This window comes from Paramormyrops kingsleyae, chromosome 13 (genome assembly GCF_048594095.1).
Source record: "Paramormyrops kingsleyae isolate MSU_618 chromosome 13, PKINGS_0.4, whole genome shotgun sequence".
Lineage (NCBI taxonomy): Eukaryota > Metazoa > Chordata > Actinopteri > Osteoglossiformes > Mormyridae > Paramormyrops > Paramormyrops kingsleyae.
Window position 1 is genome coordinate 32,610,749 of NC_132809.1, and position 26,777 is coordinate 32,637,525.

General features: G+C 43.6%; 1 protein-coding gene across 3 annotated transcripts in view; it reads left to right on the forward strand.

Annotated features, from left to right (window-relative positions):
• Positions 1-22,234, forward strand: part of LOC111849648 (teashirt homolog 3-like) — a 36,528-nt gene extending 14,294 nt beyond the window's left edge. For all 3 annotated transcript variants that reach the window (XM_023822709.2, XM_072698666.1, XM_023822707.2), the window contains one exon: positions 17,656-22,234. In XM_023822709.2, the coding sequence (XP_023678477.1) occupies positions 17,656-20,882 (3,227 nt within the window). In that variant the 3' untranslated portion in view covers positions 20,883-22,234. The remainder of the gene's footprint in view (positions 1-17,655) is intronic.
• Positions 22,235-26,777: the final 4,543 nt, after the last annotated feature.

Below are 26,777 nucleotides of genomic sequence, written 5' to 3' on the forward strand. Positions count from 1 at the left end.
TTAAAATACTATGTAGAGAATATTATAATATTAATGTAGGAAATCTTGGTCAATCAGGTCAGGTCAGGTCAGGTCAGCTTGGCCAGCATGCACCGAAACAGCACGTTGCCACACCCACCACACAATGAAATACCTGGGGATTCCAGTTGGCAACCCCCCAGGCCAACACGTAGTCCAGTCCCACCCTCCGGAGATGGCCGTTTATCTGCTTCTGCCAGGTGTTACATGGGCGTCCCCATGCGAGTCTTATCACCCTCAGGTACCGCACAAAGTAAAACCAGCAGCACCCAAGGATTCTCTGAAGAGACACAATACCAAAGGAGTCCAGTCTTTGTCTCAGGTCACTGGATAGTGTCCATGTCTCACAGCCATACAACAAAGCAGGGAGCACCAGGACTCTAAAGACTTGGACCTTCGTCCTTTACAAATATACCAGTAGTGCCACACACCCCTTTGCAGCGACCTCATAACCCCCATGCTCTCCCAATCTGTCTACTGACTTCATTGGAAGAGTCACCAGAGACAAGAATATCAATGCCAAGGTAAGTGAACCTCTCAATGCTGTCAACATTCTCTCCAGAGACAGACACACTGCTGATGGCTGTGCCCAAGAGGTCATTAAAGGCCTGGATCTGGGTTTTAATCCAGGACATTCACAGGCCCAGATACTCAGACTCCTTGCTCAGTCTCTCAAGAGCCCCAATCAGAGCCTCCAATGCCTCTGCAAAGATCACAGCACCATCAGCAACCTCAAGATCAGTGAATCTTTCTTCACCTGCAGATACCCCACAGCTGCTGGACCCCATGACTCTGCCCAACACCCAGTCCATGCAAGCATTGAACAGAGTAGGAGCAAGAACAGCTCTGACGAACCCCAGAATCAACGGCGAAGAACACAGGTTCTGCCTGCACTCTGCACAGTAGAGCGATATGGCAAAAAAAAATTATCACGATATTTTTTCCTGTATTGACCGATATCGATAATTATCAATATTATAGTTTCACAATGCTGTTCCATGTAATAATGTAATAAACAAAATAATTATATTTAATAACCCTATTCTGACAAATAGAATGAATACATTGAAATAAACAATATTAGTAAACAAATATTTATTTTCCACCAAATTTTACTGTTTACATACAAAATTCCCTTAAAATTATAAAAGGTTATTGATTTTCAAGTATTCAAAGAAAAATAGCTCAAATGAGCAAAACCATACAATAATGTAACAATGTGCAAAACTGTATAATATTGCAAATATGTTAAAGGCCAAACATAAAATAAAGCAGGACAGAACTGACTGCAACAAGTATCTTCCTCTATTCTTGGTCTCTTAAAAACATTTTAAAATTCTGAGGTAGAAAATGATCTAAACCAAGCAAAAAACACTAATTCAAAAAAATGCCAAATCATGGTTAGATTCTTTTGTCTGGCGCTGCAAAACATCACCACGCGTCATCATGTCACATGGTACAAAATCCTCGCGAGAGAAAGACGACTTGAGACAGACTGTGCAGCACAAACTGGAACCGCCTCCGTGACGACACAACTTTGCCCTTATTGGCTGAAGATTTTAGTCACACGCATGACGTTTGTATCCCCGGAAGTTCTGGCGTATTTCTTCCAAAAAGCACATAAAGCAGTTAGAACTGGTTTTCAGTTCATTTACCTGGTAAAATGTAATGTTGCGCTGCTTTATTTGTTTAATCGTCCAGCCTGTGAAGAAGGCAATCAAGTAAGAATTGCATTGTACTCTGTACATGACAATAAAAACTTTGAATCCTTGAAATACATGTATTGGATCTTTTTCCTGACAGCTATCTTTTTACACAGAGCCACTATACACAATAGTTTTATTCACTGCTAACAGTTTGTATCAGGAGTTGGTTATTGTAAAAGAAGTAATGTGCATGCAGGTGATATTTGTATAGATTTATCTACACCTTTCTGGCAGTGCGGCCATTGCAGTCAGGTCTCGCAGACTACGAGGAGTAGAAGTTGTCCGACTTAGCTGCAGTCAGTTTATACTCCACCCCTGCAGCCGCCGGTAGATCGCGCTCCACGTCATGTCAGCTGCAGACAGACCTAAGCCCAAGTCAAACTCACCCATTGCTTCTTTAAGGGAGGATGGGCAAAATTACAACGTCATCGGCAATTGGCTGTTATGCTGGCGTTCAGTAAACCTCTGCTCGATAGGCCATCGAGTTGTCTGTCTCAGCGCATTCTCTAAAACGGAGCAAACTCGGTTGATCGAGTCTTGTAGTCTGTGTGTATCATCATGATCGTCCTCATTTTTTATCGGTAAAAAATCGAGATTGTTTTATCGCCCAGCACTACTGCACAGTACTCACAATACTAGTGTACAGACCACCAATGACATCCTGTTACTTCGTGTGGATCCTGTGAAGTCTCAGGATGTCCCTCAGGGCAGCTCGATTCAAGCTCGAGTCAAACGCTTTATGAAAATTGACAAAGACTGCAACGAAACTGCCAATGTTCACATTTGCACTTGATGAGCACCCTCATTGCCAGGAAGCAGTAGATGGTAAATGTCTTAGGTGTTAAACCAGACTGCTCCGGTCACTGGTAGGCGAGCAAGTGATCACGGATCCTTTTGAGGATGACCCTAGCAAGGACCTTACCCGGCACTGAGAGTAGTGTTATCCCCTGGTAGTTGCCACAATCCAGGTGATCACCCTTCCCTTTCCAGATAGGGACAAAAAGTCCCATTTTCTAGTCAATTGGAATGATGCCTGTTGCCAAAATTGAAGCAAAGATTGCCCACAATGCCAGGAGGACAGCCTTACTACCAGCCCGAGAAGTTCACCCCGGATACCACAGATCCCTGTGGCCTTCCCTACCCCTAGCTGGTTCACCACCTGTGCAAGCTCAGGGAGATTAGGTGGTTCCCAGCTAATCGGAGGATCAGCCTCAAGAACTGTGGACTTAGAGATGTCCAACGTCCTAGTCGGATGATCAGCTTTAAACAGCTGCTCAAAGTAGCCAGCCCAGCAGGTCACAACTGCAGTGTCATCCATATCCATGAGGACCATTTCATCACCCACTCTGACTGCAACTCTCCCAGGAACAGATTTGTATATTATTAATGCTTTGATTACTCTGTAAGCAAGATGTGGGTCACTAGACGATAGATGGTGTGTCACTTGCTCACAGATTCCTCTAACAAGCACCTCCTTATCTGCTCTCAGGGCCCTTGCCGCCATCCTTCTCTGTTCCCGGTACAGCCTGGAGTTGCCATCAAGCCATGTCCTGCAGTTCCTCTTGATAATATCCAGGGTGCCCTGTGAGATGAAACACCTTCTTTAGGGAACACCAGTAACACCGACACAACCCTCAGCAACCACCAGGGTCTTGTCACAGAAGGTCTCCTACTTCACATTAAAATTGCCAGTTGCACCTAAGTGTGCAAATTCCTCACATAAACTGCATGCAAACTCGTTAGTAACAGCTTAATTTCAGAATCTGGAGAGGTCCAGCCTCATTCTTCTAGTAGGTGGTAGCCTGCTGGACCTAAGGTGAATCTTCAGGGTAGCAACAACAAGTCTGTGGTCAGAATTGACAAACTGGGCACTTCTGTAGACCCTGCAGTTCTGCAGGAGCCTCCAGCATCTGTCCACATGGATGTGATCGATCTCCTTTGCCGCACCACCAGTATCGGAGTACCACGTCTAACAGTGTGGCTCAGGGTGCTGGCACCACGATCCAGCGACCTGCAGCCCCTGACTTTTATCAGAGTCAAGGAACATGGAGCCACTTTCATCACAGTTGCCAGACCCATGGAACTGACAAAATCCTCATAGCCAGCCTTGTCAATGCCAGTGATCGCATTGAAATCACCCATGACCAGAAGAGTGTTACCTTGTGGGCCCCCTTCAACCACTGAGTGAAGTTGAAAATAAAATGTCTCCCTCATCAAAACATTGCTTATCGCAGTTGGAGCATACACTGAGACAACAGACAAGACACCCAGAGCGTGCCTTAACTTGAATTTCATAATTCCTTTCCTGTTGAAAGGAGTGACATCGAACACCATCTGGAAGAGCCGATCTGCCACAGCAACAGCTACTCCCTGAGTATGGCAGCCATCAGAGCAACCAGACCGATAGCAGGTGTACCGACCTACAAAGATCAGACCACTCCCCGGTCTGTGTGCTGATACTGAGATGAGGGAATTTACAAACCTCTTGCAACAACAGAGGAAGATGTTCATTATGCCAGAGAAACAAGATGTTGCAATGCGCCTATCCTGGATTTGGACCCAAGTGCTGCCGTGTAGCAGGCAACGCCTCAGCACCACATCAGTCCCAATCCCCAACAAGTCTGACCCCATTGGCTCTCTGGCAGTTCTTACTCATACAGGGAGGCCTTTCCCCCACCCCCTTCATCATATGTGTAGCCTATCAGAGCTATTTCGAATATATCGCAGTGTGCGTAGTTTGCGTATATCGTTCCAGTGAATTGTAAGGGTTTCCTTCTTTTATCAGTCAAGTACACTTTGTGGCCAGTATATTTGGGAGTCTTGGGACACCTGCTTGTTAACAAAAGTAGCCTGCTCCTCCAAAGAGTGAATCAAACTCAATATATATATATATAAGGTTAAGATGTCCCAGTTCTGCTCGACGAATCATTAGAACAGCTAAGACCTGTGGTTTTTAATATGCGGTGATTGTTGATTGAGTGCTAGCTAGCTAGGTATACCTAATAAAGTGGCTACTGTGTGCATGAGAATCATGTTATTTGGCCCACTGATTATGTCAAAGTGGTTAGTTGGGTTATCTGCAAAATATTGTAGGTATGTATGTCTTTGAAAGATTCTACCATGTGTTGTCATGTCTCTGGGGGATATCCACACAGGTACCAATAGGGGTTGAAGGAGTTAAGCATCTTCCGCAGTCGCAAGGCTTCTGTGATTGGCAGCACCGGCAAGGCTAACAGGCTGTTTACACACCCAAAGACAGCCTTTTGTTTTTCCTGCTGGTGTGGGGCTGACCTTTCACGGCCACATCTCTGTGCCGCGAGGCCGCTCTGGCACCATCCCGGCGGCAGGTAATTGAATTCAAAGGCAGCTCCACTTAGTCTAAGGCACTAATTAAGCCTTAAAAACTGCCGCATTTCATCCCAGATCTTCAAAGCTTGTTAAACTCAAAATATATCCAGGATCTGACCCCTGTTGCCATTTTGAAATATTTTCCTGTGTATCAAAAAACGACTGAAATGCAAATCTATAGTAACTATAATCTATATTATCTGAAACCCATAGTGTGCACTGGCAGTTAATGTATTATTATTTATTATCATTACATATAAAATAATAGTTTTTTTTTTTTTTTTTTTTAGCAAAAAGGCCCCCACTTGGTCCACCTGTAGTTTATGTATTGACACTTTTTTTTTTTTTGAAGAACAAACCTTACAAAAAAAGGCAGCTGGAAAGCAGGGGTCTCACATTAGCTCCCCCGTTCCTCCTTTACTGCCCCCCGTTCTGTCCTTTGCCCACGGGAATCAAACAAAACGTGGTGTAAACAATGGAATGGGGCATCGAGCCCCTGGTTGCTCACGTGGTGGAGTGTCTCTGCATGCGAGACCCGGCCTTTGTGCAGCCGGAAATGTGATACTGCCAGAAAGTTTGCACAAAAATGCCAGTTTGCCTTGATCTCGCAAGCACTTTGTCTGCAGATTTACTGGCAGAAAGAAAAATGTTTCCTGTCTGTTTTAGTAATATATCAATCAGTTCCGTATTAATATTACAGTGCCTGTTTGTCCTTGTTTTTAAGTAAAGTGATCCTTCAAAAAAATTCAATACGACATTAATAATTTTTGCCCAAACATTAATAGGACCTGCTTAACATTTCTTTGAAATATGAGAAAATCTCCTGGTCACATTATTCTGACCCAACGAAATAGGTAAAATAAATGTTATTTAATACATTCTCTTAGAAGGTTCTTTTTTCCCCAAGTCTAGTAAGACTTGATACATAATTATGAATACCAAGTGCATTAAATAATTTAAATGCTGTAGCAAAGTGATGAACTGTTTTGAAAGAGCGGGAACAAATTTTTGTTCCTGCATGGCAAAAGAACCTTAGTGTTTTATTCGAGAGGTTACGGAGCTGCTTGCTGCTTGCGGATTGCTGGGTAGTGTACACCTGTCATACTCGCGACGTATCTAGACAGCTTAATGACTGACAGAGAGCACCTGTGGCCTCGTGAGTCTGCTCATTGGTTAGTTTTTGGCCAGCTAGGCAAAACGTGTCCACATGCAACCGGATCGATGGCTAGCCTTTTCTCTCCCTTTCGCATTTCCCTTTCGTAAGTTAAATTCTTCTGTTTGGTGTGTCTGAATTATGTCTGTCCGTCTATCTGTCTAACTATCTATCTATCGATTTTGGCCACTTAGGCTTTAGAAGACAAGGACAAGAGCAAATGTTTGGGGACCGAAGTTACAGGTTACACTGGCTGATTTTTGTCATTCATGATTACAGGACTCTGGCCTTTTACTTTGGAGGGAAAAAAAAACTATATAAAAAATGGGATGAATTCCTCCTTCTGCGTAACGCGCCTTTACGCGGAGAGAGAGGACGACTCCACTGTGTCAAAAGCCCTTGCAGCATTCCCTCGTCTCACCTCCTCCCTCCGCCTGCTATATTTTCCGTCTCCTCCACACAAACCCCACTCGGCTCGCGTACGTGTTATGTCATGCAGCAGTCATGTTGTCTGGCTGGGTACTGTCTTAATTACGCATCCTGTTTACATCCTTTTGTGTTTAATTTCAGCACGTAGCACTCCCCTCCACACAAACACACACCCACTAATCTCTCTGCCGGAGGAGACCGGGTCAGGAGCAGCTGGGAGGCGGGAGAGTCTGATCCCCTCGCTGCCCAAAGCCTCTGCTGGCAAATCTCAGCTCCTAAGATATGTCATGGGACTCTCCCACGGTGATAGTTCTGTCCCCCCCCACGTCCCCCCACCCTCTGTTCTTGTTTTCAACCACCTTCCCTTATGAGATGCACACAAATCACAGTGCAGCAACAGCATAGAAAATACAACAATAGTTACAATGAAAGGCTCCAGCCTACAGTTGGAATTGTTTAATTTTATTATTATTACATTTTTTTTTTTTATGAGCCAGGTGATACTACTTATGGTAAGAAATTCGGAAAAGGGATAGAAGGGAAAAATAGGGAGTCGAGAACGTAAAGTGAAGACGAGGCTGTTTTGGGATCAGCTACCCGCCTGTGTCTTCCCTTGAATCCCGGATCCTCGTTAACATTTGTGCTGGAAGAATCACAGCTTAACTGTCATTTTGTTTGTCAGTTTATTTTTCCGGATAGGAAAATGAGGTTGTTTTATATGCCTCTTTTTTCTGTTTTTTTTTTTTTTTTTTTGCATATGGCAGCTGGAAAATTTGCAGCTCCCTGATTTAACACTTCAAATATCTGCAGTGTCTTAGCTGCATCCGCCTTTGGTACTCTGTTTGGTACTCTGTTTGGTACTCTGTTTGGTACTCCGCATGTGACCTCACACAGATATACAGTTTTGTGTTTTTCGTGAGCCCCGGGCTCACAAACACAGTTTCGCCCCTTTGCACATTTATGCCCTTCCCTGCTAAAATATTATTATTTTAATTGAGTGACTTTTTTTTTGATCACCAAAGACCCTCAATCACTATTTGCAAAGTATATAACATAGTATACTAGACTGCATAAGGTTATTTAAATAACTTTAATTTATTCCATGTGTATTCTACACAGCTAGCTGGACACAGATATTTTAGTCATTGTCAATGAATAATATGACACAGTCTTAAATATGTATAACGTAAAGTAAAATTTTGTGACACTACCAATGAACTTGCATTAGTATATCAAATATGGCAGTTTTTTGTGAATTTGAAGCCGGTGTCCTTCCTGATGATGCGGATGATTGTTAAGTGGTATTTTTAGCTGCCAGCGTTGAGTGCAGTGTCCCTCCCATCGTCCCTCGTGCTGCTCTGCTGTGTAGCTTGTCCCCCAGCTTCTGATGGAGTGGTCTGTGATTGCACCGTTAGTGGTGGAAGCCTTAACCCTCCCTACTGCAGCCCCCAATCCCCCCCACCGTCGTGTTGAGCATTAGGAGAGGGCAGTGTTTTCACCACTTCATCACAACCCCCCCGCAAACTCACACATGCCCCAAGGGCCCAGTCTGCGGTACCTAAACGACATGATGATGACACCATGTGGCTCCGACACTGCAGCTCCTCCATATCTACGTTCCGTCTCACATTCATCTGGATGCGTTTTGCTGCACCTCACGCGCACGGCTCTGTGGCTGCACGTGTGCACAGCCTGGTATTTTACCCCATTATTGTGGCCCGGCTTGTCAGCCCACATGGGGAAATAAATCGTGCTGTGGCCAGACCGCCAGGGCATCTCAAACTGTCTCTTTTTTCATCCAACCCTAGAAAACAATCCATCGTTGTCCACCACAAGAAATGTCTATATGTGTGCAACATCACAGTCCTTCAGTGCATCAGCAAGTAATTTGATTGTGTATTAGCTAAAAAAAGGGGATATTAGGAAAGGACATCTGTTAAGAACTGCAGGATGGAGCCTTATCACCGGAGTAGACATGTTTTCTGCCATAAACAGCTTAATATTTCCTAATATTGTCCCCGAAACGATTTTATTAAGTGACCGAGTTAAAGGCCCTCGGCTTTGGATTTGCGACAATAATGAATGATCAAGCAGCTCATTGGTGGACGAAGGGCTGGAATACGTGAAGCCAAAGACTGAGCGGTTAATCATTCACCGCTCACCATGAAACACGCCTTTTTCGTTTCCTGCATTTTCTCGGGCCACGAGCCGAAAAGCTGAAATTTTCGCTTAAAGGGAACCGTCGGGTGACGGCTGGGGGTAGCCGCCAACTCCCTAGGAGGTCAGATTGATTTCATTTTTACCCAGGAAGTGGCATAATCACAGCATTTATAAAAAGAAAGACAGAATGGCTCTGTCCAGCTGGTTATTCTTAGTTCAAGCCCAGTGCATATCACTTTTTATTAGCTTAATAAATCACCTTTGTTGTCAATCAAGGCCCTGAGAATAATTGGATATGGTTGAAGCCTTGCGTGATGAATTATAAGTCATTCAAGATTAAATTAAAAGATAATGCAGAAACGTAATGGTTTGTGTTTTGCAGTCAGAATTGCCTCGGAGCTGTGCTATTCTGAAGCTTTATTGCAAGCGGTTTCTCTCTCCTCTGAACCCCAGAGATGTATTTTTTTATGTTTTATTGCTATTCCTGGCTAAAGTGTACAGGCCTGTCTTTGCATTTTCCTGTCGTCCACTTTGAATTCAGCCAACCTTGAGATGACAAAGGGCAGCAGATAAGGTTACCAGTTGAGCTTTCCACCTTTGGCACATCTGGCCTGGTTGAGGTTATAGCTTATTTGAAGCTTTTTTTCCCCTTCCATTTCCAAATAAAGGGCAAATATCTGTTCCAGCGGCAAAAATCTTACACATTTGTGCGAGAGCCGCCTATTTGCTTTTCTGTCCGTGACAGGCCCCCTGCATTATCATAATTGTCTCTTCCACATGATAGGACAGTAAAATAATAATGTCATTTTATTTATAGCCAGGTTGGCCTCTTTTATGAGTCTGGGATAAGTTTCTGCCAAGTGGAGTAGGTCAGATGACATCGTTTGATCAGGCCTGTCCAAAGAGATCAAAGCGGAATGGCAGGTAATGGATCCCCAATGACAAACCAAATCTAGAGCAGGAATAAGACTGCCTTTGCCTGCCAGTTATCCATTAAGGGTTTCCCCTTGCAAAGGCAGCCTGCCTGACACATCCGCCGACCACCTGAATCACATGAGCAGCGTCCTCGAAATTGTGTATTATCGTTGGAAAATGGCTATTATTTCCCCTGTTACTTCTCGGTTACGGTGGTATGTGTATGTGGGGCTGACCCGAAGTCAGATTCAGTCGCATCCTGGAGACCGGCAAGCCCTGAGGCTCCCAGCGGGCCACAACTGTTCATTTCCATTACCTGACTCCTCTCTAATGGTAGATTGACAGCCTCCCATGATTCTGGGCTGGGGTGGGGGGGGGGGAGCAGTGAGAAAAGAGAGACCTCTTTCATGTGATCTGTGAAGCAGAGCCAAAAGCAGCACCTCCAACGATGTATCCCAGGGCATGGCAGTCTTAATCCACCCCACCCCCCCACCCCCCCCCCAGCTCCACGTTCTCCCTGCTCCCATTGTACCCCTCATGGGTACAAAGACCATGACCTGTCAGTGCCCCCATGCCACTGCTCATATAAGAATTTCACCGCTCCAAGTGGTACATCACCATTGCAAACGCTATATAATTTGTAGGAGATAGTAGTCGCCCAGTGGATAATCCCATGCCGTCTGCCTTTGGAGATGACGTCGCTGGCAGTGGATTGTTGCCGCGCCGACCTTGCGGTTTCCATAAACGTGACGCCCTTGTAGCCTGGGCATTTAGCTACCTCAAAAGGAAATAAAAAACATTTAAAGCATTTTTACCTGCTTTACTACAAATTGTAGCTAAATTTATGCAGATTGGATTTATGAATTAGGTTGGCTAATTCAACATGGACCAGATTCTTTTTCGGGGTCGAATCAAGTGAGCTGAGTAGATGGTCTTATGCCTAGATTGCAATATCAGCCAGCGACCCGTGTGTTAAAGTTTGGTATTAAATGCATAAATAAATAAAGATAATTAAGAGCCACTGTAACTTCTGGACACAAACCTACATAAGTGTGACTCCTTTGTGTTTCTGCCCATAGGTGGGCTTAGATAATGGCCGCTCGGTAAAAGCATGATAAATGGAAATACGAAACAGGAATGAAAAATGGAAGGTTGTGGCGACCGTTGAAAGATGAGTGAAGAAAAGAGGGCAATGAAGAGCATGCTCATGTGCTTTTCAGGGGGAAGTTTGTGCTACCTAGTCAGTTTTGGCTGACAGTGTCTGACAGGGCTCGATGGAAATGTCACTTCCTGGAGATTTGTGGGAGAAGCTGTGATTGGCAGCGAGGGCGGTTGGCAGGAGAGGGGCGTGGGCTCGTCCCTTCAGATCCGTCATGCGGTCTTGGGGTCCGGCATCTAGGGTCCTCCGACGCATCACCTGTCTAGGTGAGCTACCGGTTTGTGGTGGGGGGGAAGTGACAGGCTGCTTATGCGTGACTACCCCCTCCTCCGCTCTGTGGTGCTTGCCTTCCGTCACGTGAAGGGGGGGGGGGGTGGGGGGCATTGCGCTAAACTCACGTTCGCCGACACGCGGCTGTCAAAGCTGCCCGTCGGACCCTGCTGCAGTAACCAGACGGGCCTCCTCACTGACTTCCCCCGTTAGAATAAAAAGGCCGAGCTTTGGGGGAAAAGGGACTCATAGCTTGAAAACGTCGTAATTCAGGATAGCTAGTCTAGCTATCGGTGTGTTTATGGGACGGGCCCTGCTCGAAACTACACTCAATGGCCTCACACCCCTCACGGCTCAACATGACAGTGCAGTGAACAAAAAACGAGGGGGGCATGCCTGGCATTGTCCAGGCTTTGCACCAAGGGCCGGAAGAGGCCCGAGCCTTGCGCCGGGAGTGACGGCTCTCCGCCTGCGTTTTCCTCCGTGCTCCCAGAAACGGCTGCTGGAGACAGTTTGCATTGTGCACGTATGCAAGCGATCACAGTTATTAAATGACTGACTCGGCAGAAGATGCAATCAACCCCCTTATTATGGTGCCTGTTAGTGAATTGTAAATGTCAAGGAGTTACCCATTCTCTGCGGGAAGGCTACATAAAGATGCAGAAAGTACCCCGCGTTTTTTTTAAATAAGCTTTGAGGCTCTGCTATCTGTCGTGATAATAATAATGTCATGTTTTCATCCTTTGTTTAGTTCCTTTTTTTAATGGCTGTTGTATAATCAAGATGCTGCTTCTCCGTTTACCACTTAGTGACTGTATTAGGGACAAACACAAACCAGCTGCAGCATTTGCTAAATCTTTGGAGTCCTTGGTTATGCTATGTCGATATTTTCATCATATCACGGTGGACTTCTGTCTGCATGTTTTATAGCTAATAAAACAGGGTAGGTTGTGAATTGCGATACTTTAAGGCTGATGAGATGGAAGGTGGTGGTTTTGGGAGTTCCTTCATGTCCTTCATCACCTGTCAGGGTCTCACTAAAGATGATTATGTTTGTTAGCCTGGTTTATAATTTCTGACATGAGTATGAGCTTTTAATGGGTAGTCTATTTTTAACGTTATTTGAAATCAGATGTTCTCAAGGAGAAGTCGTAATTTGTCCTTTCTCTTTAAGGCAGAGCTTAAGGAAAAGGATTCTCACCTTCATCGATCCTCTCAAAAGCAGTTAGAGACATTATATAATGTTATTACACCCACCCACACACACACACGCAGGTTTGTAATTATATCTTTGTGGGGACTCTCCATTCATTTCTATAGGGAAAACTGTAATCCCAACATGAAAACCTTAACCCCTACCCAGCCCAAACCTTAACCATAAGTAACCAACATCAGACTTTTGGCATTTTTAGTTTTTAATTTGCATTCACAGATCTGAAAAATGGTCCACACAACATTAAAATAACAGGTTTTTATTACATTGTGGGGAACATTTGCTGCATAATGTAATATAAACATAGTTCCCCCCCCCCCCCACAGACACACACCGTAGTGGATAACTTAGTGGTTAACAGACTATAACTGTGCATGTTTGTATGCGTGTGTTATATAAATTGCCACCTTCTGACATTGTGCTAAACTCACAGGTAATTTATCTTTAGTTATATAATAAGTCGTGTAACAGACTGTATAATTGCTGATGCTGTGAAATCTTTTTTTCTTCATTTGCTTTAACACGATTATGACGCATCATGGAGAATTAAGGCCTGTGGAAATGTATACCTGGCTCCGCCCCCTCGTCCTTCCATTACCTCACATAAGTCTGTTAGGCTCCTTCTATTGTGCTGCATGGAGATATATTAAAGACCTGAGGGTCCCTCCCTCAGTTGGGGGTGGGGGGGGGGGGGTCTTGTTCCTAACTTTTGTTATTGTACTGACCCTATTGATGCTCTGCTGAAATAAGCCCCCCTCCCCCCGCGTGCCGCTCGTTTGCTTCTACAATCTGTTCTTGATGCCTGCAAGCAAAACAGAAAAAAAATAATCTTCAGCTGTAATGCTGTCCATGGTGACGGGGAGATGAATGTGGTAGCTGCCCTTCTTGGCATGAGAATTCCGTTCCGATCAGGGTGTTTGCTCTCCATGCTGCCGCAGTCATAATTAAAAGCACAGTTTAGAAGCATCGTTTCGAGCAAAGATGTTCTTGAGATGCTAAGATAAGATCTTCAAATGTTGCCTTGGGTATGCGCTGGATAATTTATGCTTGGATGTGGCCAATGAGCAATAGATAACAAACCCAAAAATAATTATAGGCTATTTATACATTTTGTTTTTCCACAGGTATGAAGTCACTGTCTTTTATGAGAAGTTTTTTTTTTAGAATTGATGTGTAACTGTTAGATAATCCAGTGATTTAATTAGAAACATTTTGGTTTTATACCATGCCATGATGTGAATAAAACAAAAAGAAATGTTTTCACATTGTACACTACAGAGTGGAATAGTTTTCGTTCACCGAATAAAGACCCGGGAGATGTGCTCACAAACACAGCCAAGAGGCGAAGTCGGCAGCTCACAATATGAATGTGCTGTCAAACGCTCTTCAAGTGAATGGCATAAGGAGGTGATTAGTGTTCGTTTTCAGTGTTTATGCATAATCCCACAGTCGGATCGCACTCTGCTGCTGCCTTTCCATTGATAGCATTTAAACTGAGTGTTTTGCTTAATCCACTGACATTGCCTTACACAGTTTATACAGGCTACCAAGAATATATTTTTAGTGTTTCTGTAGTTTTATATTCTTTAGTTTTTGATGACTATCACCTTATTTTTATTCAGATCAAAAATAATGTGACACTCATCTTTCTTTTTATGCTATACATAAAAGCTTTCATTTCATAGGTAAAACAAGCTGGTGCACATAGAAATGTTTTTCGTCGTCTTAGAATTTTGTTAATCCCGTGGCGAATACCGTTTGAATCCTTCCTTTGACTGAAAATGGACTGCAAATTCACATCGTTAGGCAGAATTCTCACTCTGTCAACATCTTGATCTCAAACGAGAAATTAAGAAATGCAGAAGAAAACAAACAAAAGCAACCAGACTGTCGAAAAACTGTGATTGGAGCGTTGGCAGGCGAGAAAGGGGACACAACACTTAGCACATTTTTTTTATTACCTTTTTCCATCTGAGGGTGTGAGCGATGAGTCAAATCTCAGAACATGTGCAGTACGTGCTGTTTAGCCGATCTGAGAGTATGTTCAGCAAACCAACAGCTAAACTGCGTACCGGAGCATATCGAAAAGGAAGCCAGGCCTCCATCAGGAATTATTCCCGATCTAGAATTTCTCACATCCTACTTTTTAGTAGTATTCAGTGTGTTTTAGAATCCACGCCTAAGTAGATATGGTTTTTAAAATCAGTCAGTGCAGTCTTATTCAGTGCTTTCCTGTAAGCCCCAAGACTTGGCCCATTCCAGCATCCTGGGGGAATCTGTATTGATTAGATTGATGGGATACCTACAGAGACTATGTTTCTCTTCCTTTCTTCCTTTTGGTGCCAGTCTTTGGCTCAGTGTCACGTACCGTCATATAAACACTCCATGCTGTCTGGCTGCTTTCTCCGGTAGTTCGTGTCAGATTGCACAATAATTAAATAATATTGATATTCAATGAAATTAACTCCATGTAGGGCAACACTGGCAAGTTAAGAGAAGGAAAGCTGGGAACCTTTAAGGGCTGGTTCTGTACATATTATATATACATATTATATATCTCCAAGCTTCAGTTATGGAATACATTTTTCCTCTGATAATATCACATTGGTGTTTCTGGCATATTGGTGAGTGATATTGGATTATAAATGTAAATTTGGTTTTGGGGTGTGAGGGTGTGATCATCCCCACCCCACCCCACAAGCTTCATTCCTGATCCTTTGTAGACCCCTAGAAAGCTTTTTGAAACACATCAAATTAAGAAAAATTCTCACTCTTCCCAAACCCTCTATGACATCATAAACCAAAAAGGAGCAGCACACAATAACATGACCGTGTTGTTACAGTAAAATATGGCAGATTCATTTCCACGAGTATGTTCATGTGTAAGAAATTCATCTTGAAAGCAACTTTTTTTTTCTGGTGATATATTTTGGTGTGTGCTTCTCAATGAAAAATCCTAAACATTCCAATTTTAAGGTATTTAAACAATTGTGAAGTAAAACCCTTTTGGAATTTTCAGCCAGTAATACCTAAATCAGCATAATGCACATTCTAATTCTGATTCATTCTCTTTTGGAATAAAGAAGACTTTGTATCATTTTCTATGAATGTCATGTCTATAAGACTCTATGAACACATTCATGACATATTATAATGCATTCATAAAGCATTATAGGCGTGGCTACAAATATTTATAAAAAGCATTAACATTAACATTATACTAATATTAACATTAAAGCCATGTTAATTATGACTTATGGATGGTTTATGAATAGTATTTATAGTGCATTATAGATGAGAGCTCCATTGGAGCTTATGAAGTATTATAATCAACAATGTAATGCCATATGACTGTCAATAGAACATGCTATAATGCTTTATCAGTTCTTATACCGACCAGTATAATGCCTAATGACGTTATCTATAATGCATTTTAGATGACAACTTTAAACAAAGTGTTACCAAAATTTTTTTCCTTTACTTTTTGGTCCTGGTTATATTTTCCTCTAGTTCCATGTAAAATGTGCACCCAATGAATAAATGGTTAGAAACATTTTAAAATAAACTGAAAATGGAAAAAATTTAAACCTCAAGAAGAAGCTAAAACATTAACTGCAAAAGTTTGAGTTTTTATTTTACGACTTTGCTCATAATCTATCTCTGAAATGGATGTGATTAATAATTCAGAATTTATGTTTATGTTTGTGATGTTTTAAATATTTGTGACATACACTACCTACATTTATATGGATGTGAATATTCAATACGCTGCACTGCTCTTGAAGTGGAGCCATCGGAACAGCCCCTCTTATTCCACACTGAGCTCCAGCTGCTGCCTGTGTCCACGGTATACTGGATATACCACGGTTATTGGTTCTCTTCCAAAACACCTCCTTCAGTGGACTTTGCTGGTGTCCTATGAGTGACACTGCCAAAAATCATAGTGGAAATGAGAAAAATTATACTGCACAATAGAAAACTGAAGTTAACGTGCAGCAGGGTTATATGCTTTGATGGATTTGCGTGTGTGTGTGTGTGTGTGTGTGTGTGTGTGTGTGTGTGTGGTCTGTGCATGGGGTGGTGGGTGTTTACTTTCTCTTTGCTTGTATTCACATCTCTATTGGCCCCAAACCTGCTTTTGTCCTGCGACGTTGCCACGTCTGCTTTGCCGAATCATTTAGCTCCATGGGATGTTTTGGGTCCATCACCTACACTCGTATAAATTTATTTGTTATAATAACTTGAATTATTTGAGTGTTTCGTCTTCATTTGAGCCCTGTTTGGGTCTGTCTGCTTTGTCAGCGAGATCATTGTTCTCTTAAACAGCTGTCCTTTTAGCTGATTCAAAGCAGATGGCAGCCGGAATGTTGCTGGCTGTGTCTACATGTGCATGTGTGTCTGCACGTGTGCATGTGTGTCTGCACGTGTGCATGTGTGTCTGCACGTGTGCACAAAGAGCATCATGTGATCAGCCCACTCTGCAGGCATTTTACTCACAAATTTAGTATTGTGTGTTTTTTTATCCAGTTTTTTCCTCACACTTATAATTATTTCCATACACACATGTAAATAATTCTAATTTTGAAGAATTAATCATTATTACTGGCTTTTGGTGTATTTCAGTACATATTCTGAAGACAAAACTAATTGTTATCCTTCATTGAATCTCAGTAATGCCATTAAAGAATCGCCGCACCAACACGTTCTAATCTCTTAAATTAACATACATGCATGATGTTTGGAGGGGCTTGCTGTTCAGATCTTATGTACTCTCATTTTACTCATGAGGATTCCAGTTTTAGATCTGTAAAACACAAGCTTAATTTAAATGCCATGTTTTAGGGAGTGCATTAGAGTCAAAAGCATGGTAAGACATTAGTCGACAGACAGGAGCTGCTCTCTCTAAGGTTGATACAACCAATGTATCACTTTAAAAACAAATGCCACTTCCAGAATGTTCTCATTCATTTCAAATATAGCTTTAATTTCAAGTCTGTTTCTGTTGCCCCTTGAGAAGGATAAGTTGTCAAATTATTTATATGTGATGAAGGAAATTTTTCACATTTTTAAGGACCCTATAAAGAAAACACTGATGAATATAACTGGAAATGATACAAATTACATTATATGGATTATTCTGACTGATTGTTCTACCTGTAATTTGCAGAAAATAAACAGGCTTGATTTTTTTCCATTCAAGGTGTTTTAGAGGGTTATGCAGATTGTAAAGCGGGCATTTGCCATCCAGTGAAGTTTGCTCTAATTAGGTTATCTTGTTTTTCAGCCTATGTACCTGAAGAACTGAAGGAGGCTGCATTAATGGACGAGGATATGGACGGAGAAGACTGTGCCGTGGATGAGGAGCCCCCTGTAAAGTACGGGTCTTCAGAGAAGGACTCTCCCGTGAAAGATCCCCCATGTTACCAGGACTCTCCTGTCGCTGAGTTTTCCAGTCATGAAATGGACAGCGAGTCACACCTGAGCGAGTCTAGTGACCGTATGTCGGACTTTGAGAGCGCCTCCATCAAAAATGAGGAGGAGGTGGTCAAAGAGGCGCTGCCAGTGACCAGTGATGAGGTCGCGTCTGGCCCAGATAGCCTGGAGCAGATGAAGGCTATCTACACTAGCTTCCTGACAAATTCCTACTGGTCATCCCTCAATCTGAACCTCACCCATCCGGCTCCGGAGAAGCAGCCAAGGAGCAGCAGTAGCAGCAGCAGCAGCAGCAGCAGCAGCTGTGGCAGCGGAAGCTATGATTGGCACCAGTCTGCCATAGCCAAGACCCTCCAGCAGGTGTCCCAGAACCGACAACACCCAGAACCCAACCTCCTGAGCACCGTGCAGCTGTACCGCCAGAGTACCAAGCTGTATGGGTCCATATTCACTGGTGCCAGCAAGTTCCGCTGCAAGGACTGCAGCGCTGCGTACGACACCCTGGTGGAGCTGACGGTGCACATGAATGAAACCGGGCACTACCGCGACGACAACCACGAGACTGACAGCAATGGCACCAAGCGCTGGTCCAAACCACGCAAGCGCTCACTGCTGGAGATGGAAGGAAAAGAGGATGCCCAGAAGGTTCTTAAATGTATGTACTGTGGCCATTCCTTTGAGTCTTTGCAGGACCTAAGTGTCCATATGATTAAGACTAAACATTATCAGAAAGTGCCTCTCAAAGAGCCTGTGGCCCCCGTGGCAGCCAAAATAATCCCAAACACCCGGAAGAGAGCACCTATAGAGCTGGACCTGCCTAGTTCCCCAGAATCCTCTGCCGGTACACCGAAACCTTCAGACCACAGTGACCCCTTGCAGAAAGCTGCCAACCCCTACATTACGCCCAATAACCGCTACGGACACCAGAATGGTGCCAGCTATGCTTGGCAATTTGAATCACGGAAGTCCCAGATACTCAAATGCATGGAGTGTGGGAGCTCCCATGACACGTTGCAGGAACTGACAGCCCATATGATGGTGACAGGGCACTTCATTAAGGTGACTAACTCAGCTATCAAGAAAGGTAAGCCTATCATGGAGTCGTCTCCTCCCCCGGTGCCAGTCACACCGACTAAGGAGAAAGTTCAGTCTGTGCCATTGGCAGCCACCACATTCTCTCCGCCACCTGTGCCCCCGCCTTCTAGCACCTCCCCTAAGCTCTGTGTGGAGATAAAGAAGGAGGAGAAAGAGGTGGAATGCAGCAAGGAGGCTGGAGAGAAAGACAAAACAGCACTAGATGAAGAAGAAGAGAAGTTTGACATCTCCTCGAAATACCATTACCTGACTGAAGAAGACTTGGAAGAGAGTCCAAATGGTGGTTTTGACATCCTGAAGTCATTGGAAAACACCGTAACGTCAGCTATCAATAAAGCTCAGAATGGTGCCCCGAGCTGGGGGGGCTACACCAGCATCCATGCTGCCTATCAGCTACCTAACATAATGAAATTATCCCTGGGTGCCTCAGGGAAAAACTCCCCACTGAAAAGCATCTTTAACGGAGGAGAGATCTTGCTCCCCAACAAAAGTCAGCCCCTAGTCCCTCCGCCCAGCAGACAGACATCTCCCCTGCCCAAAAACAACTTCCAAGCAATGGAAGAACTAGTTAAGAAGGTTACAGAGAAAGTGGCCAAAGTGGAGGAGAAGATGAAGGACCGTAAAGTGAAGGCATCACCCTTAAGACAAGCAACACCATCGCCCTGCAGCAGCGAGGGTGGGGAATGCGAGAGAGGGGACTCCCCCAAAGAGAAGAGGGTTAAGACCCCAGAGAGCAATGGCAGCGGTCACAAGGACTTGAAAAGCGATAACCTTCAAAAGGTGTCCCTCGAAAATGGGACAGACTCTACAAAGCTCCCAGCCTCTGCTTTGTCCAGTAGCACCGCCATTATAACCGATCACCCTCCAGAGCAGCCCTTTGTCAACCCCTTAAGTGCACTGCAGTCTGTAATGAATGTCCACTTGGGCAAAGCTGCTAAACCAGCATTGCCAGCCCTGGATCCCATGAGCATGCTATTCAAAATGAACAACAGCCTGGCAGAAAAGGCGGCCATCGCTACCCCACCCACGCAGACCAAAAAATCAGAGCCCCTGGACCGCTACTTCTATCACGTCAACAACGACCAGCCGATAGATCTGACGAAAGGCAAGAGTGACAAAAACAGCGCTTTGGGTTCAGCTCTCCTGTCATCCACTTCGACATCGTCATCTGCCTCTCCCTCATCTACTGTGACAACGGCTACGACATCTGCAGTTGTGTCATTCATATCAAGTTCTCCTCTGCGTGAGAACGCTCTGTCTGACATTTCCGACATGTTGAGGAACCTGACGGAAAGCCATGCATCAAAATCCTCCACACCTACAAGTTTATCTGAGAGGTCAGATGTGGAGGGCATGACCTTGGAGGAGCCCGAGGAGATTTCTTCGGCCCAAAAACGCAAGGGTCGGCAGTCCAACTGGAACCCTCAGCACCTTCTGATCCTGCAGGCCCAGTTTGTTGCAAGCTTGCAGCAGACATCTGATGGAAAATTCATCATGTCAGACCTCAGCCCCCAGGAGAGGATGCACATCTCTCGCTTCACAGGGCTCTCCATGACCACCATCAGCCACTGGTTGGCTAACGTCAAGTACCAGCTGAGGAGGACAGGAGGAACCAAGTTCCTGAAGAATCTCGATTCTGGCCACCCGGTGTTCTTTTGCAACGACTGTGCCTCCCAGATCCGGACTCCCTCCACATACATTAGCCACCTGGAGTCACACCTGGGCTTCAGGCTGAGGGATCTGGCCAAGCTGTCAGGCGAGCAGCTCGGCAGCCAGATCACACGGCATGCCAAGGGCATGCCCGACAAAGTGTTCTCCTCCCCCTCCTCTCCCCCGGAGGAGGAGGCCACTGGCACTTTGTACCGGTGCAAGCTCTGCAACCGGACTTTTGCGAGCAAGCATGCCGTCAAACTTCATCTCAGCAAAACCCACGGGAAGTCTCCTGAAGATCACCTCTTGTATGTGTGTGAGCTTGAAAAGTAGTAGAGCTGCCCTAGGACTCCATGTACCCCCTCGAGCCTTTTAAGTGTCATTTTTTTGAAAGGAGAACAACGTGCAGTAAAATAAATCTGCACGGAGATAACTACTGTTTCATGTCAATTTATCTCCAAAGGAGACTCTGGCCCCCATCTCTCCCCTCTTTATTTTAAAATTTATTTAATAATTGTACAGTGTTTAATATGGAGGTGCTGTATAATCAGCTACTGAAAATGGAAAAAGATGAAGGTTAAAAAAAGAATGTTTAAAATGAAGAGGTATTTGTTAGAGTTTGTGTAACATGGTTTAATTTTATATTTCTTTTTTCCCACATTCTACAGATGTAACAAGCTGCATGCATTAATGGACAGTTTAGTTATGCATTTTATAATAAAATCTAGTGCACTTTTTTTAAATGCAACTAAAGTGTGCTGGATCCAGCATCTAATATTTAACCCTCTGAGTACGGCTAAGAACTACTTCTCCAAGTTCAAAACCAGTATGATGTGGGGTGGGGGGATTTTTTTTTGTTGACAATTGGCAAAAGTCTGAATGTAACAGAAAAAAACAACAATATATAAGCATTTGCAGCTGTCCTGCTTTTTGTATTGCTAAGCAAAATTCCAATTTGCAGCCTCTGTTGTTTCTTTTTCTTTAAATCAGGGGCCTTTTGAATTCAGGTCAATGTAAAAATGTATATAAAAATATATATATCAGTTCTGACTGAAATTATGCATCATTTTATATTGTTAATTTAAGAGGATTATGGTTATCTCTTGGTGCACAATGTTTGAAGACGTTAAAAAAATTGTTTTGCACAATAGTTTTATAATGTTATTGATCAAATGAGAGGAAATACATCAATTTTTTTCCTGCCTTGTGCTCAAAGGGTTAAAAATCTAGTACAAAAGTGTACTGTATTCTTTAAAGATGAAACCTAAATATTTGTACAAAAGATGTTACTTTATTAAGCTTAAGGCATTCCACGAAGTAACCTCTTATTTATAAGCACTCTTGGTTGTTTCATATTGTAAAATGTCCTTTTTGATTGTTAACTTCTTCTGTTCTAATTGTTCTCCCATAATTCCATTATGCGGCTTTATCTCGTTGGGTATGAAACGTAACCATGGTTACCAGCACACTGACTGACAGTTCCGCTTCGTTTCTGAAAGTTAATTTGCAGTAACTGACAGTTGACAGCATATAAAACTATGTGTAAAATATTGGCATGTAAACAGCACAGACATTATTATGCACTCTGTGCCCTGTTTTTGTTGTTGACAATGAAGCACCCATTATATGAATCCATATAACCTTTTTTCTACTGAAGCATTAAAAATGTTGTTTTTTTGGCAATATTTTTGTGTGTCAGACTCACAATTATGTCCATAGTGTGTTGTGGCTAATGAGCACATTAAAATGAAATTGTCCTTGATGTCTGTTGGGTAATAAGTGCCTGACGAGATTACAATGTTCAGACGGCCATCACATCACGGCACGGCTGGAGATGAGCTTCTGTGCTGTGGGCAGGACCCAGGAGCATCTTACCAACAAGTGCAAAGTGTCGCTATTGTTCCACATACATAGGCCATATTTACTCTTGTATCGTGGATATAGACTCTCTTCTACACATGCGATACGTTCACTCCTCTACTCACTCTGTACTCACTCCTGCACATGGAATATACTTATTCCTGGTTCTATATTTCACCATATATGCACTATTGACTTCTATTAACATAATTATTACCAATACTATAGTTACTGTCTACGCAGAAAATTCATGCATATATGAGTACATTTGCACACACTGGAGAAATGTAATACATCCCTTCCTTTAGTGACATTTATAGAAAATAATCCTGAACTGCCATGAAGTTACTTTCTGACACGCCCCTTGACATCTGTGTAGATTGCATCCTTGTACTGAGCATTTTAATGTATGGTAACATCCTCCAAAACCCATAATTCAGCCTCTTGTCTGTAGTCTTAAACCCTGGTAGTCAACTGTCTCAATTTCTTTGAATGATTACCTCCTGTGACACTGCCGCTCAGAGTAAATAGGTGCCATTTGGAAAACAGAAATGGGCACGTAATGTGTGCCGATTTTTACATATGGCTCAGTTTTTCCCCTTTGGCAGCTATTGGCTTTCATTTGACATGTTTACATGTGATATTCCAACCTCTATAACAACAATAATACATGTTTATGTGCAAATGTAAAAGCATGAAAACCTGTGCAGCCTACCTAGGTACGTGGACACCAAGCTACACCCTAGAAATGAACAGTAATTGTTTGCAAGAACATAAGGAAATGCTAGTTTCGTGATTTTATTCATAACTCAATAATTAGCCTTGACATCCATGTTATGTTATAAAGAAAATGTTTGCGCTTCATCTATGGTGAATATGATGTTTCATCTATGAATGTGAAATTGCCTTACATGGATTAACAATTAAAATGCTCGTCCGATGTGAGGAATAGCTTAAGGCGCCAATCGGTTGTTTGGCAGCCAGGAGAGAGCGGAGTAGCATGCGGACCCTCGCTGGCGAAGAGCGGGTTCGGTTGCTGAATATGTTCCTCGTCAGCCTGTCCTACAAGCGCTGTGCAGGTGGGAGCTCTTCATGCTAAATGACAAGGTGCTGTTGTGTCTGAAAATGTCAACGGCGCAACCCGCAGGTCTGGCACCATATTTAAGGCCCTCATTAGTTACAAAGGAAATATGCGTGAAATTGAAGTGTAAGAATGCCATTTTCTCTACCCTTCACATCCTGGAGACGAGCATCAGCTCTGCTTATTAAGGTTCAAAACAACCTTGGGGGAGACAAACTGCGGCCATTGTTTGCAGCTCTTGCCGTTGCCGTTATCAACCTTTCTGCAGCTCAAGCCCAGGAACCCCGATTCTCGAAATTCAAATGAAGTATTTAAAGACGTGGCTCGCAAAACAGCTCGATTTCCATCTGTTAAATGCACACGCACAGATTCACAAAGCCGCTCGGCACATGGGTCGACTCTTGGCTTCGTCCCGTTGATTTAATAGTTGTGAGTCTGTCGTCATGCATGGTGCCGTACTGCTCAGGAATTCTGGCACTTAGACATCTTATGGTTAGACGTTAGGGCTTTGAAATCTGCCAGGTTTGTGTGCACATTTACATGTGTCCTTATAGTTCAGAAAAGTAAGCACATTTTTGTATTATTATTATTATTCACTGCCATCAAGTCTGTGTTGACTCCTGGTGACCACAGAGACAGCATTTCACCTGAATGTCCCATCTTCTGTCTGGGCTTTCTGGCTTCTCAGTGGCATGTTCATTGTTGTGATGATTGAAGACCCATAAGAGGGTATTAATAATGTAAAAGCTTAGGTACACTATACAGCAGATACGAGTAACTTTTCTGCAGATGGTAACAACATGGCAGTAGCAGTAATGTATGACTTCAGAATTTCAGAAACATTCTATAATACAGAATATACCTTAAGCCATTCAGAGTTTATCCCTCTCTGCTCAGATATCTTTGATGGGCATAATGATGCCACAATCGGCTTGAATTCAGTTGCACTGCCGTTGACGGCACGGGGTGCAGTAGTAAATTGACAGGAAGCACCACTGAGCTTGCGGGGGATTGTTATTTGCTTTGCCTGACTTGTAAATCACATCCCCGGCGCCTCAGTTCCGAACACCGTCCCATTAAAAATGCTAATTTGCTTTTTCCGCAAAGTGGCGCCCAAGCCACCAAGCATGTCCCGGTTACGAATACGGCGGGGAGATGTGGGCTTACTAAGAAATGACGCAGACTTCTGCCCATGTCCGTGAAACACCTTAAAATAATGTGCCTGATAAATGTGCAGTTTCCTTAATTTATGGAGCCTTGATGTGCCCAGGGCTACATAAAAATGAAACTTTTAAGTGGAGATTGAAAAGCACACTCTTCAAAAGAAATCAATATGTCAGTCAGTTTAGAGACACACATGCACTCAGTTAAAAAGGACAAAATGTGTCATTTTGTTTTAGATAATAGTGACGCAGCCCACCCACCTACCCAAAATAACTGCTTTACACATATTTGCAAACCACGCGTGTCAAAGATATAACATCTGTGCAGGGAATGGCGCCTGTTCCTTGCCGTTTATGGAAGCAATTACATCATGTTTTCAGCAATGGCCACCCTAATATTGCAATTTTTTGAAAACGGTTTTACAGTGTTTTTAGAGCATTTCCCTATTAGCTCTGGGGCAGGATAAACCTGTGGAGAGTTAGCTTTCCAATACTCAGACTCCCCCACATGCACTTGATAACACACACACACACACACACACACTCTCATGCATGCACAAGCTAAATATTTGAGGGGCCAACGTATTACAGTTTACATTGATCACAGTGTAATGACTTCAGTCCCTCGCAGTACAAGTACACAGAGCGAGGCCCCCAGAGACTGATGTTATGCAACTCATGCAATGCCCACAGAGTAAATGTAAATGTGGATCAACACCTACTCAGTGCAGTTCTGCCTGTTTTTGGCAACAGACCGCACTGCCGTTTCCAGCAGGAACCCGAGGCCGTTGGTGCCGTTTACCCATCTGCACAGCTCCGGATCGTGGCAGAGGGGCATTTCCTGCACTGGCAGGCGCCAGCGACCCGACAGCAGCGACTCACAGACGGATCCGTCCCGGGGATTTTACGACAGCGCTAAAGTGATGTATCCTGACAAAAGCAAACTGTCATCTCCTGCCCAACTCTGACCTGGTGACAGACAAGGGACACAGTCAATATCGTCACCCCCTCTACTAACCACCAGCCCCCACCCATGTCCTGTCCTCAGACGTGACGGGAGGCTTGCTGTCACCGTGAGGCCACGCCGCGCCGTCCCAATTGCCCGTGTGATCGTCAGTCTCATTAAGCAAACGTGCTCAGCTGGCCGGCCATGTCGCCTCATTGGCCTGCCACCCGCCCCCCGTGACCTGGAAACGCAGCATGACAAGGGCTTGGGGCCGTGCTGCTGTGCTCATGTGGCACAAGGCTGCAAAAGAAGCGCGTATAGTTAGCAGTTAGCGGCTAGCAGTTCGCAGATAAACATACTACATGGAGCAGATCCATACAAATATATTGCATATTGGTGTAATTATGGAAATAAGATGTTTAAAATTACAGCATATCTTGAAGATTTTATGCTTTATGTTACTACAAGTGGAACTTTATTTTGGTGCCTTCTTCATTTGATTAAATTTCTATTAGCGAATCTGGTTTCCAACATGGTTCCCTGTAATCGGTCGGCACACCATCCGTCTCACTGTTACCTGCCTTGTGCCCACTGTTTCCAGGATAGGCTGCAGAACCATGTATAAGACAAGAAGGTATGGAAAATGAATGAATGAATGAATGAATGAATGAGTGGAGGGTGGCACTCTGGTCTAACCTGGCCCTGACGAAGAATGTAGCTAAATATGTGCATGTGTTCACATTTGGCACTTACTCTTCAAAAGATTTTTTCACATATCAAAATTAATACATACTACAGTGCATAAGCTCATCTAGGGCTTACGGATGCATGTGATAAGTTGTATAGCTTTGTGGCATCGAGGTGTATAACATCGCTTTTACTGAACTGTGCTCGAAAACTGTCATCCTGGGGCTGAGATTAGGAGCCGTGTCACAAAGGCAAAGGTCATAGCCGGAAGCAAGATAAGGCCGTTACATCAGCGCTTAAACTAATCATTATACTCAGGGTTATAGAAATTTGACTAGAGATTAAGCTAGAAATGACTAATTTAATGTGCATTTTGATGGGGTTGCCTGTGTGGATAATAAAGAAAATGATAAGTGTTCTGACTCCATGTTTACCTGTTTGTGTTTTGTTTTTCACAAAGATCCTGTTTTCAAGTGCTCTGATTCACACCG